This window comes from Aegilops tauschii, chromosome 2 (assembly GCF_002575655.3).
Source record: "Aegilops tauschii subsp. strangulata cultivar AL8/78 chromosome 2, Aet v6.0, whole genome shotgun sequence".
NCBI classification, from domain to species: domain Eukaryota; kingdom Viridiplantae; phylum Streptophyta; class Magnoliopsida; order Poales; family Poaceae; genus Aegilops; species Aegilops tauschii.
Genome location: NC_053036.3, coordinates 593,983,716 through 593,996,570, shown reverse-complemented (window position 1 = coordinate 593,996,570; position 12,855 = coordinate 593,983,716). Strand labels below are relative to the sequence as shown.

The 12,855-nt window shown below is 47.9% G+C and overlaps 2 protein-coding genes across 2 annotated transcripts; both read left to right on the top strand.

Moving 5' to 3' along the window:
• Window positions 1-642: 642 nt before the first annotated feature.
• LOC120974715 (uncharacterized) lies at window positions 643-2,958 on the top strand. The gene is made up of 2 exons (XM_045233818.2): window positions 643-759; window positions 1,023-2,958. The coding sequence occupies exon 2, from the start codon at window positions 1,032-1,034 to the stop codon at window positions 2,235-2,237; it is 1,206 nt and encodes a 401-aa protein (XP_045089753.1). The 5' UTR covers window positions 643-759; window positions 1,023-1,031; the 3' UTR covers window positions 2,238-2,958.
• Window positions 2,959-8,190: 5,232 nt separating this feature from the next.
• On the top strand, window positions 8,191-12,509 carry LOC141041312 (uncharacterized). The gene is made up of 3 exons (XM_073507451.1): window positions 8,191-9,121; window positions 10,591-10,872; window positions 11,260-12,509. The coding sequence occupies exons 1-3, from the start codon at window positions 8,191-8,193 to the stop codon at window positions 12,507-12,509; spliced, it is 2,463 nt and encodes an 820-aa protein (XP_073363552.1).
• Window positions 12,510-12,855: the final 346 nt, after the last annotated feature.

The window sequence follows — 12,855 nt, the reverse complement described above, 5'->3', positions numbered from 1 at the left end:
GCCGAGATGGAGATGCCCATATCTTCTCCCCCTCCCCCCTACCCTCGCGTGATCCGACACCAACGAGGACGACCTCCTACGATCCAGCCGCAGTTGCGGCGGAATCTCGTCGGGACGAATCGCCCGGCCTCATCCCAGCCACCGTTGGTAGAGGTTATTTTCCATAGGCCAAGGTGAGATTTGTCTGATGGTGCGAATTTCGGCTGGTTCCATGAGCACTTCGTTCCCCGCCGTGCAACCTTTCTTGATTCGAAAAGATGGGGGCTCTCTGTTTAGCTAATTCAATCCGTCATTGATCATGCTAATTCTTGTTATATTGGAAATAACATGAACATGCTGCTCCTTTTTATAATGAAAAAAGTTCATATAACCCCCACAACTATCAATTTTGGGCCACATTACCCCCCCCCCCCCCCCCCCCCGCCGTCTAAAACCGGGATCTTAATCCCCTGAACTTTCACAAACAAGTCAAAACACCCCCTGCGGCCCATTTTAGTGGTTTCAGAGGGCGTTTTTGCCAACGTGGCGCCTGACGCGCGGGACCGGGATGCCAGGTAGGATCTGGGAGGGCTGGGTGCGGTCTAAATCCCCCCTGCGCCCCGAACCGGTTCGACCCAGCCAGCTCCTTCCTCTGCTTCGACCCACCCAGCCTCTTCGTCTTCGCCGCCCCCTCAGTTCTCTCTCCCCGACGACGACGGCGGCAGGAGGGACGACGATCGGCGACATGAACTGAGCGTCGCGAGCCGGCGAAAGGTGCAGGTTCGTAACTGCATCTGATTCTGTCTGAGAAGTGAACCACCATGTGCTCGATTTCTCTGTTCTAGTTAGGGTTTTGGGGTTTTTTGGGGATTTCAAAATCAACCCAGATGGTCGTCTTCTTGTTGTTTTCATGCATTCAGCGGTCCATGTGGTTAGTGCGGTCGTGGTGGATAGCCATGGTTTAGGGTTCGTTGATTTATGGCTGGTTCCGTTTGAACTGAACTGAAAGGGGGGATTTTGATTCAGAGTTATTTTTTTAATAGGTTTGAGCCATGGATCCGCTGGACTATGTCTGCATCCGGTTTCATTTCAGAGGACAGTTTGAACATGATGGAACAGAGTGGCAGTATGTGAATGGAAGTCAAGGCCTTTCAACAGTCCAGCACCACAAAATTAGCCTTGAAGAGCTGAAGAACAAACTTGTAGAGCATGTGCCTTGTTCAGATAAGCAACTGCAGGAAACAAATTTACATTGGAAGTTCCCTGGGATGATTAGAGATGGCCAAATGAATAGTGCCCTGGTGATGTTGCATGATAAAAAATCTGTTCTGGAGATGGCCAAACATGTCACTGATGCAGGGGTCATGGACATTTATGCTAGCATTCCTGATGATTTTGTAGCACAAGAAGCTAGTGACTGGGAGGAAGAATATGCAGCAGATATAGGGGAAGGTAATTGTGATGTTGATTCAGGGGAGGAGGAGATGCATCATCAAGTGCCAGAACAGGAGCAGCAACAAGTTTCAGAGGATAATGGACAACAGGAAAGACAGGAGATGCATCAAATGGCAGATAATTTAGAGGAGCAAGAACACCAACCAGATTGGCAGTGGTCAAACAATTTCTATCAGTCAGCCAGTAATCTTAAGTTACCAGTTAACAGAGGTCCCATACAAAATCATGACAGAGGAAAATCAGTTCAAAATGAGGATAGTGGTATTGATAGTTCAACATCTGATAGTGACTATGTTGTCCCTCCAGCAGAGAGTAATAGTTCAGCATCTGATGATGAAGTGTTGGAGTTGAGAAAATATGCAAAAGAGTTGAAGCAGAAAGTGAAAAAGAAGATGCTGAGAGAAGATGAGGGGAAATCTTGCAAAGTGCCTGATGATTTTGTTGTGCCTGAAACAGGTAGGCTAGATGATTCAGATGGAGAAGGCACACCCCATTTTGATAGTGATGATGATTTGTCATATGATGAGGGCAGTGATGGAGAGGTCACTGAAGTGAGGAGGAGGAAGACAACACATAGAGTGTTTGGTGGCACTAGTGAGAAACCTGAATTTGCTGTTGGAATGGCATTCACTGACAGCAGGAAATTCAAGCAGGCTTTGGTTAAATATGGGCTAGTTAATTTCCACCACCTAAGATTCCCTAAAGATGAGAAGAAGAGGGTCAGTGCACAGTGCTCTTGGCCTGGATGTCCTTGGAGCATCTATGGCTCAATTAGCAGCAAGTCTGATTGGCTGCAACAATGAGCACACATGCATTCCTAGGAGGGACAACAAGCTGGTTACTAGCACAGTTATTGCAAAAAAATATTTCAGGCAGATTAGGGACAATCCTACTTGGAGGGTGGAGAAAATGCAAGAGGCAGTACTTGAGGATTTGCTGGCTGATGTGAATCTCTCAAAGTGCAAAAGGGCTAAAAAGCTTGTCATGGCAAAGCTCACTGATATATGACCATAGGTTTGCTGAACATTCCAATGGCCGCATTGAGCATGCAAAAAATGCTTTTGAATGCCTCTTAGTCACAGATCAAGTCACACACCATATCTCGTTTTCTTTGGTAATTGAAAATAACTTATTCTCAATGTTCTTTTTCCGTTCTCAAATTTTCAGCAAAGAGGGAAAAGTGGTGCTATTGACCGAAGTCAGAATATTGCTAAACTAATTCTTTGTGTAAGCTATGCAGAGAAAAACATGAAGTTGATGAGCTGTGTACGTGAACATGAAAGGAAGCCAAGGGAATATACTGTGTTCAGCAGTGACCTTCGAAAGTGCATGTTGCTCCTTCATAGACTTTCCTGAAAAGTTGCTATTCATTTTTTCTTTTGTTAGAGAAAATATCATAGTGGGCACAGTTGCAGAAGCAGCATTGCAATGTTTTGTACAGTTTGACCATGACTATTCTTGTCATGCAATTATGCGGTGTACTAAATTATGTATCTACTTCACCTTGAATTGAATAATTACCGTGGTTTCATCTTTTGACTCAGATATGCGCAAGGAGTTCAATAATTACCGTGGTTGCATTTTGGTGATGATATATTTTTTTCTCCATAGCAATGCATGTGCATTTAACTATATACAATATTCTATATATGTCTATTTCAACTAATACATGTATTGCACATGTTTTATATTGTAACGATAGGGGGTAAAGAGCTCTTGGTTGATTTATCTTTGGGAGCATGACCTAAATATATCACCCATGCATACATGACTGTTTATTCTCCCGTTACAACGCACGGGCAATTAGCTAGTTGGCTAAAAAAGACAGAGTCTACCGTTGTTGTGGAGTTCATGCCAAAAAAATGAAGAGATTGTTTTGATCTATCCTTCAACAACCACTCGCCTAGTAGATCCGACCTAGTAAGAGATACTCCCTCTGTCCCATAATATAAGAACGTTTTTGACACTAGTGTAGTGTTAAAAACGCTCTTATATTATGGGACGGAGGTAGTAGAATTGAATTGTTAACAATGACGACATCCGCGTCCATGCTCCTAAAATGATCTTCATGAACTCCACCACGATGATAGAGGGTTTGTCATAGCAACAAAGTCGAAGCCGAAAGGAAACATAAATCGTTGTTGTTGGCGTTGTCTCATCGACAACACCAGGAAATTCTAGATCCATCGCACAAAGGAACGGCAGAAGAACACACCCATAAGCTCTTCATAGCCACCGAGCCACGGTTGCCGCTAGAGTTAGGGAAGACTTATTCTTTACGGCGCTGCCTCTACATACACTGATCCTGGCCATGACTACAACGCCAAAGTGGAGGACTAGAGTCCCCTCCCTTCTATCACCAGAGCGACAAGCGGAAGGGGAGGGAACCAACTAACACATCGGTGGATACTGGGAGGAGCTAGCGGAGTCCCTTTCCTGAATCACCTCGCTCTTGGGAGAAAGAATGGAGCAAGCGGTTCGACCATTAGTGATGGGTGATTGCACATAATTGAGCGACAGCGAGCTCAAGAGAGAGCAGTTGCGGGATGAAGGGATAGCACCATCATCCTCAAGAGATCGATGAGTACATTTTGATGGGGAAATATCCAGTGCCGACATTTAAGTGTTCCCATGTCTAAAAGGTCAATTTTAAACGTTTCAAAAAAATCTGATTTTTTTTTGTGAATGTTCATAAGACATCTGTCAACAACCGCTACAGTTTCACACCCAAACTCAAAATATACATTGAAGAACTAAAAGATAAATCCAGAAGTGAATAGTACCATTCTAGCTTTTTTGTGTGACACTATTCGTGTTCAATCTGTCTTTTTTGTTTCTCATTGTGTATTTTAAATTTGGATCTGAATGTTTTTAGAGGTTATGGTCTTATGGACACATATCTCGTGAACATTCACAAAACAAACCATTTTTCCAAAACATTTGAAATTGACTTTTTAGACACGGGGACATGTGCACCTAAGTGTTGGGAGCACTAGATATTCTCCCACATATCAATCTTCTGGTTGAGCGACTAATATCGAGAAGGGCTTGCCGTCGCCACCACGACTTAAGGAGCCGTAGATTGAGGCTGGGCAAAGTAGGAGGATGTGAAGCATGAAGTGCCGAAAAGGATCATCCATGGAAATGGTGCAGAAGAAGCTCGAGGATAGGTTGGAAAGCACCACCGCCATTAAGAGGTCCGGTTGGATTCAATTTTCTAACAGCAGGCTTCCGCTGGTGCTTTTGGAGAGCTCTTTCGTGGTGGCACAAATTTGACAAGCGACACGTTGAATATACCAAGATTTTTATCTATCAGTTTCTCGTATTCTTTATTAACTGGATTATTTAATCTGGGCTGAAGAGAGTACGGGATAGCATGCATGGTATAGTGCTGATCACTTGTGTTTTTGTTTTTCCGAGTTATGCCGAAAAAGGCTTTCACCCCTCCTTATATATAAATCAAACCACCAAAGCCACAAGAACCCACAATGTTTATGCCACACACACATGCAAAGGTAGCACACAATAAATTACGAGAGGGTTCTGCTGACGACACAACTCAATAAGCCCGTAAGGAAAAAAAATGAAAACAAGGGCGGTAGCATGGGCCTCAAAGAGGCTAATCCTGCTCGGGAGGTGGTGGACGAAGCGGCGGCACCAAGCGGAAAGCCACCGCGCGAAGATCAGCAATGATGATGTTGATGGCGTCTCGGTCCTGAGGGCGGCTAAGCGGCCGCCAGAGCTGCAAATGTTGATGGCGTCTCGGTTCTTGAGTTATAGAGATCGACTTTGTATTTTATGGAGTCTATGATAGTAGGATAATATTGTAAGAAGCCAATGATTGGGGTGTGGATTTCCTGGTCAGTGCATTACGAATTTCAATACTAAGTTGACGAGTTTCAAAAAGTCAAAAAAAAGTGTGGATATTAGAGCGAGTCATCTGTCGGAAAATGAATTGAGATTTACAATAAACTTCAAATTTCTTTAGTTGATTCAATAGCATGAAATATTAGTTTTCTTTTATTTAAAGGATGTGTGCAGAATCATTTTTTGATAAGGGATCACGTGCTTCCGAGCACATGTTGATAGTTTTGAAAGGACATTGTCTAGAGCATCCAATGTTGTAGCTTGGAGGCAGTCCCGCCATTTCCTTGAAACTAGTATTTGGAGGCAACGTCCTCCAAGACACTCGGTCTTTCGCTTACAAGATCTTCTGATGCTCACTTGCCCTTATTTCATAAAGAGTGTGACATGTTGCAGATTTTCTTTCTATAGAGAACAAAGCATGCCTGAATCATACGAACCTTTATTCATGCAACGTATAGAATAAATCATATCAACATCACTGGTACCAACGAAAAGCAACCTGTACTGGAAGAAAAAAGATCCGTTTGGGGCGCCTTTGCTCGGCCTAACTAGAAACCGTGATTTGCCAAACTATAGATAATGAGATAAGTTTATAAATCACTTCAAAATAAAGAAGGAAAAACCATCATCTCCCTCCTCAGTTTTTTTCTTTCTCATTTTGGTTTACTTTGCCCCCATCAACTATCATATCTCAAAGCACTTTAGCCCCTTTCTAGAGCAACAAATTTGCGTAGAAGATTTGCAAAAATCAAAAACAAATCAAACATATAGGTTATGCCATCGAGTGTTTTCTTGTAAAGTTTTAACAAAATATGATAGTTTGTGATCTATGTGAGGAGCAAAAGTGAACATGTTACTTCATTTTTAATTTGCACAAGTTGCAAAGATCTTTTTTTTTACGGGGTGTAAATGAACATATTTTTAGAAAAACCAAATACATTCATAGACTTTACGCCACAACCTATATACATGAATTTAACATAATTGTTTAATTTTGAAGTGTTAACTCGTAGAAAATGGAAGGGGGGCGCGCTGCTAAACTATTCTAGTTTATGGGTAAAGCGAGCCTTGAAAAAATAGGGGGAAATTGAAGCAATAGCTTAGAAGAAATCAAAAGTTTTTTATCTAAATTAAAATACCAAGCACTACACTGTATCATCCAAAAAAATAAGATTACCAAGACAATGGCAAGAATCCGCAGCATTGTAAATAAGTGCCACACACTGGCATTACAACATGTATAATGTATCTACAAGGCAGACACACCATTTTTGAACCATCCAAAATACCAGTCTTGGCCCATCTCTGGACCAACAGAGGGAGAGATCAACATGTCTCCAATAAAAAGCGTTGTTGTTTCTTGTAATAATGGAAAGGTAAGGCCATGTCGACCTCAGTGGTAACTCGGAAAAATAGCCAAGATCAGTAGAAGGGCGCCCGTTCAGGGGGGCGACAGGCGCCCTTCCGAGGCTGGCGGCGGTAGCTGGTCCCTCCAATCGGCCCAAAGTTACTAGGCCCTGGCAGATCTTCTTCTTTGTTTGGGTTCGAGTCCGAGTTCTCCCACTGGCATTCCGGATAAGAATGAATGTCAAATTGGGACTAGAGTTAGACACAATCCGTCAAGCTGGCATCCACGGGGAAACATAAATTTACACGAGTAAAGTATATAGACTAGCTTGCTAGTACTCCCTCCATAAAAAAATATAAGAGCATTTAGTGATCTAAATGCTCTTATATTAGTATATTAGTTTATAGTAGTAGATGTATACCGGATGCATGCATGTCTGAAACAATCAGATGGCTAAGACTGGCAGCAATTTGCATACTTTACTAGTAGATCGAGCTCATACTAGTAACAAAAATGTCAAATAAACAACACCCATACATCTAGATTTCACATGTTTGGATCCATACATGTTTTGCTCGCTGGGATAAGATATTAGCGGGCAGTTCCTTGGCAGAAGATTATGCACCACTTAAGTCGATCGATCGGAACATGTAAACATATTTGACCTACAGGTTGACAAGCATTTTGGCGATTTCTACTCAGCTATTGTTAGACTTCGTATTGTAGCCATATTGTGTAAACCATACCTTATTGGTATTAGATTTGTATGTCATCGTTATATATATGTGATAGGTCATCCCTTTGAGGGTTGAGCCAGTTCCCCCAAAACCTATGTTTTACATGGTATCGAGTCTAACCTAGGTCCTCCATATCCATCCCACCCGCCGCCGCCGCCGCACCAAAACCCTAAACCCTAGGGCTGGCGCCGCCGGCGCCATGACCGCTTCCGCTTCGGGCGCCGCCAGCTCCGGGTCTATCCCCGCGTCGCTTGCCGCCCTCCTCAACCTTCCACCTCGCCCCTGGCTCCGTCAGTGCCTCAGTTCTTCGGCACCACCGCCGTCGGCTCCCTGTTTTCAGCGCCGATCCCACCGTCACCGCCCGCGACGGCCTCAGCACCAGTCGCGCCGCCGCCGCCCGCGATGACCTCCTCTGGATCCTCCTCGACACTCGCCGTCATCCCGGCGACCTCGGGGGAGACGCTGCCCGCGGAGCCACCCGCGGCCTCGCTCACGGCACCACCCTCGGCCGTGATCCCGATCGTCCCCGCGCCGCCACCCGCGGCATCGGTCGCGGTCGTGGATCCTGTCGCGGCTCCACTGCCAATCGTCCCTGCTGCTGGCGCAATCACGCCCACTGGGCCGTTCCACTTCGACAACTTGATCGCCATCCGACTCACGCCGGACAACTACTTGTTCTGGCGCGCCAAGGTCCTACCGCTGCTACGCAGCCGGTCTCTCCTCGGGTTTGTTGATGGTTCGCTACCGTGTCCTCCGCAGGTCATCCCTACCGTCCACGGCCCGGCCATCAACTCGGAACACCGTATGTGGGTGCAGCAGGACCAGGCGATCCTCTCTACCATCCAGGGTTCCCTCGACGACGGGGTTGCTGGCCTTTGTCTCTTCGCCGCCACCTCCATGGACGCCTGGACGACCCTGGAGCACGGCTTTGCCCAGGTCTCTACCTCCCGCTCGATGGCCCTTCGCAGCGAACTCGCCGACATCAAGAAGCTGGACTCCTCCGCTACGACCTACTTCAACAAGATGAAGGTGCTGGCGGACACGCTCACCTCTATTGGTCGGCCACTTAGCGACGAGGAGTTCGCCGGCTTCGTCATCAAAGGCCTCGACGCCGACTACGACAATCTTGCCGAGGCTGTCCACAACGCCAAGCCAGCGATGCCTCCCCACGAGCTCTACTCACGCCTCCTCTTCACCGAGCAACGCGTCGAGGCTCGTTGCTCCTCCGCCACCATCACCGCCCAGCCGGCGGCCTTCTGGGCCTCTTGTGGCCAGCGCCCACCTGCCCCGACACCTGGCAAGGCAGCCCCGCCCCCTGCATCGACCCTGGGTGGGGGCCCTAACACTAGGGTGGTGTGCCAGCTATGTGGTCGTGAACGCCATGTCGCCTCCAAGTGTCACCGCCGCTTTCAGAGGAGCTTCCTTGGCATTGGCAACGACGGCAAGGGCAACGAGCGCCAGTTTGCCATGGCAAACTTTGGTCCTCCCGCCGCCGCCCCGGCTGCCCACATCGCTGCCGCCCCGTCTGCCCACATCGCCGCCGCCCCGTCTGCCCACATCGCCGCCAAGGGCAAGGACCCACGCGTCGAGCAGGGATACACACCATCCTACCCTGTTGATCCAGCCTGGTACATGGACACCGGCGCCACCGATCACATGACGAACGAGCTCAACAAACTCTCCACCTACCAGCCCTACTACGGGCATGATCAGGTTCACACCGCCAATGGTCTAGGTATGCACATCTCTCATATTGGCCAAGCATCTCTTTTAACTAGTCATCCCTCTAGGCAGCTCCATCTTCGTAATGTTTTACGGGTACCCTCGGTAACTCGTAATCTTTTATCTGTCCCTAAGCTCACCCTTGATAATCATGTCCTATGTGAATTTCACCCTTTTAATCTTTTTGTTAAGGATCGATCAACCCGGGACGTTCTGCTTAGTGGCCGGTTGAGCCAAGGCTTGTACCGTTTGGAGGATCCATCCGCCCCGTGCGTCTTCAGCGGTGTTCGTGTGTCGCCTTCCCAGTGGCACTCTCGCTTTGGTCACCCCGCCACACCCATCGTTTGCCACATAATCCACCGTCATGAGCTGCCATTAGTGTCTAGCAATAAAGAGATGTCCGTGTGTGATGCCTGTCAGCAAGGCAAGAGTCATCAGCTACCTTTTGTTTCATCTACTAGAGAAGTAAAGAACCCTCTTGAAATTGCGTTTTTGATGTGTGGGGTCCGGCACAAACATCTGTTAGTGGTCACAACTATTATGTCAGTTTTGTTGATGCCTATAGTCGCTTCACTTGGCTTTATCTTCTTAAGCGCAAATCTGATGTGTTTGATATATTCATACAGTTTCAATTGCATGTTGAACGTCTACTCAAGCATAAAATTATCCATGTTCAATCAGATTGGGGGGGGGGGGGGGAGAATATCGCAACCTCAACACCTTCTTTAATAAGCTTGGGATCTCTCATCGTTTATCATGCCCGCATACACATCAGCAGAATGGCGCTGTTGAGCGCAAACATCGCCATATAGTTGAGACCGGCCTCACACTTCTTGCTCATGCTTGTGTACCCTTTCGTTTTTGGAGTGATGCTTTTGGTATCGCGTGTTTTCTCATTAACAGATTACCTACGCGTGTTCTTAATATGAAAACTCTGATTGAGCTTCTCTTAGGTGAAACTCCTGACTATACCTTTTTTAAGGTGTTCGGGTGTGCTGCTGGCCTCATCTTCGTCCTTATAATGATCGCAAACTTGAGTTTCGCTCCAAAAAGTGTGTGTTCTTAGGGTATAGTTCTCTCCATAAAGGCTACAAGTGTCTCCATGTCCCAACCAATCAAGTCTACATATCTCGGGATGTTGTTTTTGATGAGACCGTCTTCCCCTTTTCTGCCATGCCTCAGTCATCCACCACAGCACCTTCTATGCACTCATCTCCTCTTATGCCTGGCCAATTTGAAGATGTTGCATATTCGCCTGTGTTGTTACCTAATCATGGTGCAGGAATTGGACGTGGAGCTCGCCTGGAACTCCTCCCCGACGGACCCGCTACGTCGCCTGTGGTGCATGTCGATCGGCCGGTGCATGCACCGCCTCCCGCCCTCGACCCCGCATCGGGCGCCCCGTCTCCAACCACGCCTGGGCCGGAGCCCATGCTGGCTACTGTGACCGGGCCAGAGCCTGCGACGGCCTCCTCTGAGCAGTCTCCGTCGCCACCTCCTCGCCCGGACTCCCCTCCATCGCCGCCCTCGCCATCCGCGCTGGCGTCCTTGGTGCCTACTTCGCCCAGGTCTGCAGCGGCTCACACGCCGCCGGGGCCTACGTCGCCTGGCCTGCTGTCGCCTGGTCCGCCGTCGCCCGGCCCGACGTCACCCGGTCCTTCTTCGCCGGAGTCCCCTGGACCAGCCTCACCTGCTCCGGACATCCCGCCGGCCCCGGTGTTTGCTCCCCCACGGCGTCCACACACTCGCAGCCGCAGTTGCATTGTTTGTCCCAAGGAGCGCACCGATGGCACGGTCACCTATCTTGCTGCTTGCCTGGCTCATGCTGTGGATGATCCAACTGCCGAACCACGCAGTTATCAAGCCGCTATGAGTATTCCACACTGGAGGGCTGCTATGGAACAAGAATATCATGCTCTTATGAAGAATAAGACCTGGATTCTTGTTCCCTTGTTCCCCCTCCGTCTCGCGTCAACATCATTGATTTAAAGTGGGTGTTCAAGGTGAAGAAACATGCAGATGGTTCCATTGAGCGCTACAAAGCGCGCCTCATGGCTAAGGGCTTTAAACAGCGTCAGGGTCTGGACTATGAGGATACATTCAGCCCAGTTGTCAAGCCTACCACTATTCGACTTCTTCTGTCTCTGGCAGTTTCTCGCGGATGGTCTCTCCACCAGCTTGATGTGCAGAACGCTTTTCTTCATGGATTGCTTGAAGAAGAGGTTTACATGTGGCAGCCACCTGGATTTGTTGATCACACTCAGCCTCATCATCTCTGTCATCTGACGAAGGCCATATATGGACTGAAGCAGGCTCCCCGTGCCTGGCATGCTCGCCTGGCTTCAGCTCTACGCACTCATGGGTTCATTCCTTCGACGGTTGATACTTCACTGTTCTTGTTTCAGCGACCGAGTGTGACCATGTACCTCCTTGTGTATGTGGATGATATTGTCCTGGTGAGCTCATCTCCGACGGCTGCTGATGCTCTTGTGACTGCACTTGGTCGTGATTTTGCAGTTAAGGATTTGGGACAGCTTCATTTCTTCCTGGGTATTGAGGTCGCTCATCAGTCTCGTGGCAGTTTGGCTCTCACCCAGAAGAAGTACTCTCTTGATCTCTTGCGCCGTGCTGGTATGCTCAAGTGCAAGCCATCGCCTACGCCCATGTCCTCCACTGGCACCCTTTCTGCTGCTGATGGTGCTCTTCTCTCTCCTGAGGATCCTACTGAGTACAGGAGTATTGTTGGTGGCCTGCAGTATCTAACGATCACGCGTCCTGATCTCTCCTTTGTGGTTAACAGGGTGTGCCAGTATCTTCATGCTCCCACTGATGTACACTGGTCCGCTGTGAAGCGCATACTGCGTTATGTGCGTCTCACTGTCTCCTTTGGTCTTCACCTGCGCCCCAGTTCCTCCGGAGTTCTTTCTGCATTCTCTGATGCTGATTGGGCTGGGTGTCCAGATGACAGGCGATCCATGGGGGGACATGCTGTGTTCTTGGGTCCTAATCTGATCGTCTGGAGTGCACGCAAGCAAGCCACTGTTTCCCGCAGCAGCACAGAAGCTGAGTACAAGTCGGTTGCCAATGCGACTGCTGAACTTATATGGCTTGAGTCCCTACTTCGAGAGCTAGGAGTTGCTCAGCCACATCCTTCGGTCCTTTGGTGTGACAACATCGATGCTACATTTCTGTCGTCAAACCCGGTGTTCCATGCACGGACTAAACACATTGAGATTGACCATCATTTTGTGAGGGAACGTGTTGCACAGAAGCTACTACAAGTCAGGTTTATCTCTTCAAAAGATCAACTTGCGGACATCTTCACCAAGCCTCTACCTTCTCCCATGTTTGAGGTCTGTAGGCGCAATCTCAACCTCCTAGATACTTCAGGAGTGAGTTGAGATAGAGGGAGGGTGTTAGACTTCGTATTGTAGCCCTACTGGGTAAACCATACCTTATTGGTATTGGACTTGTATGTCATCATTATATATATGTGATAGGCCACCCCTTTGAGGGTTGAGCCAGTTTCCCCAAAACCTACGTTTTACAGCTATCTATCTATTTCGAGCATGACGTTCTAAGCTAGCATTACAGAGGTCCTATCTATCGACATGCCGGCCACCCGCTTAGTGAATGTACAAAAATATTAGGAAAGCATGCACGAGAGAGGCTAGGTACGCGTGTATACCACCTTGCAGCCGAGGGAGCAGAAACTGAAGATTGCGTCAACGAGTTTCCGGCCGCACA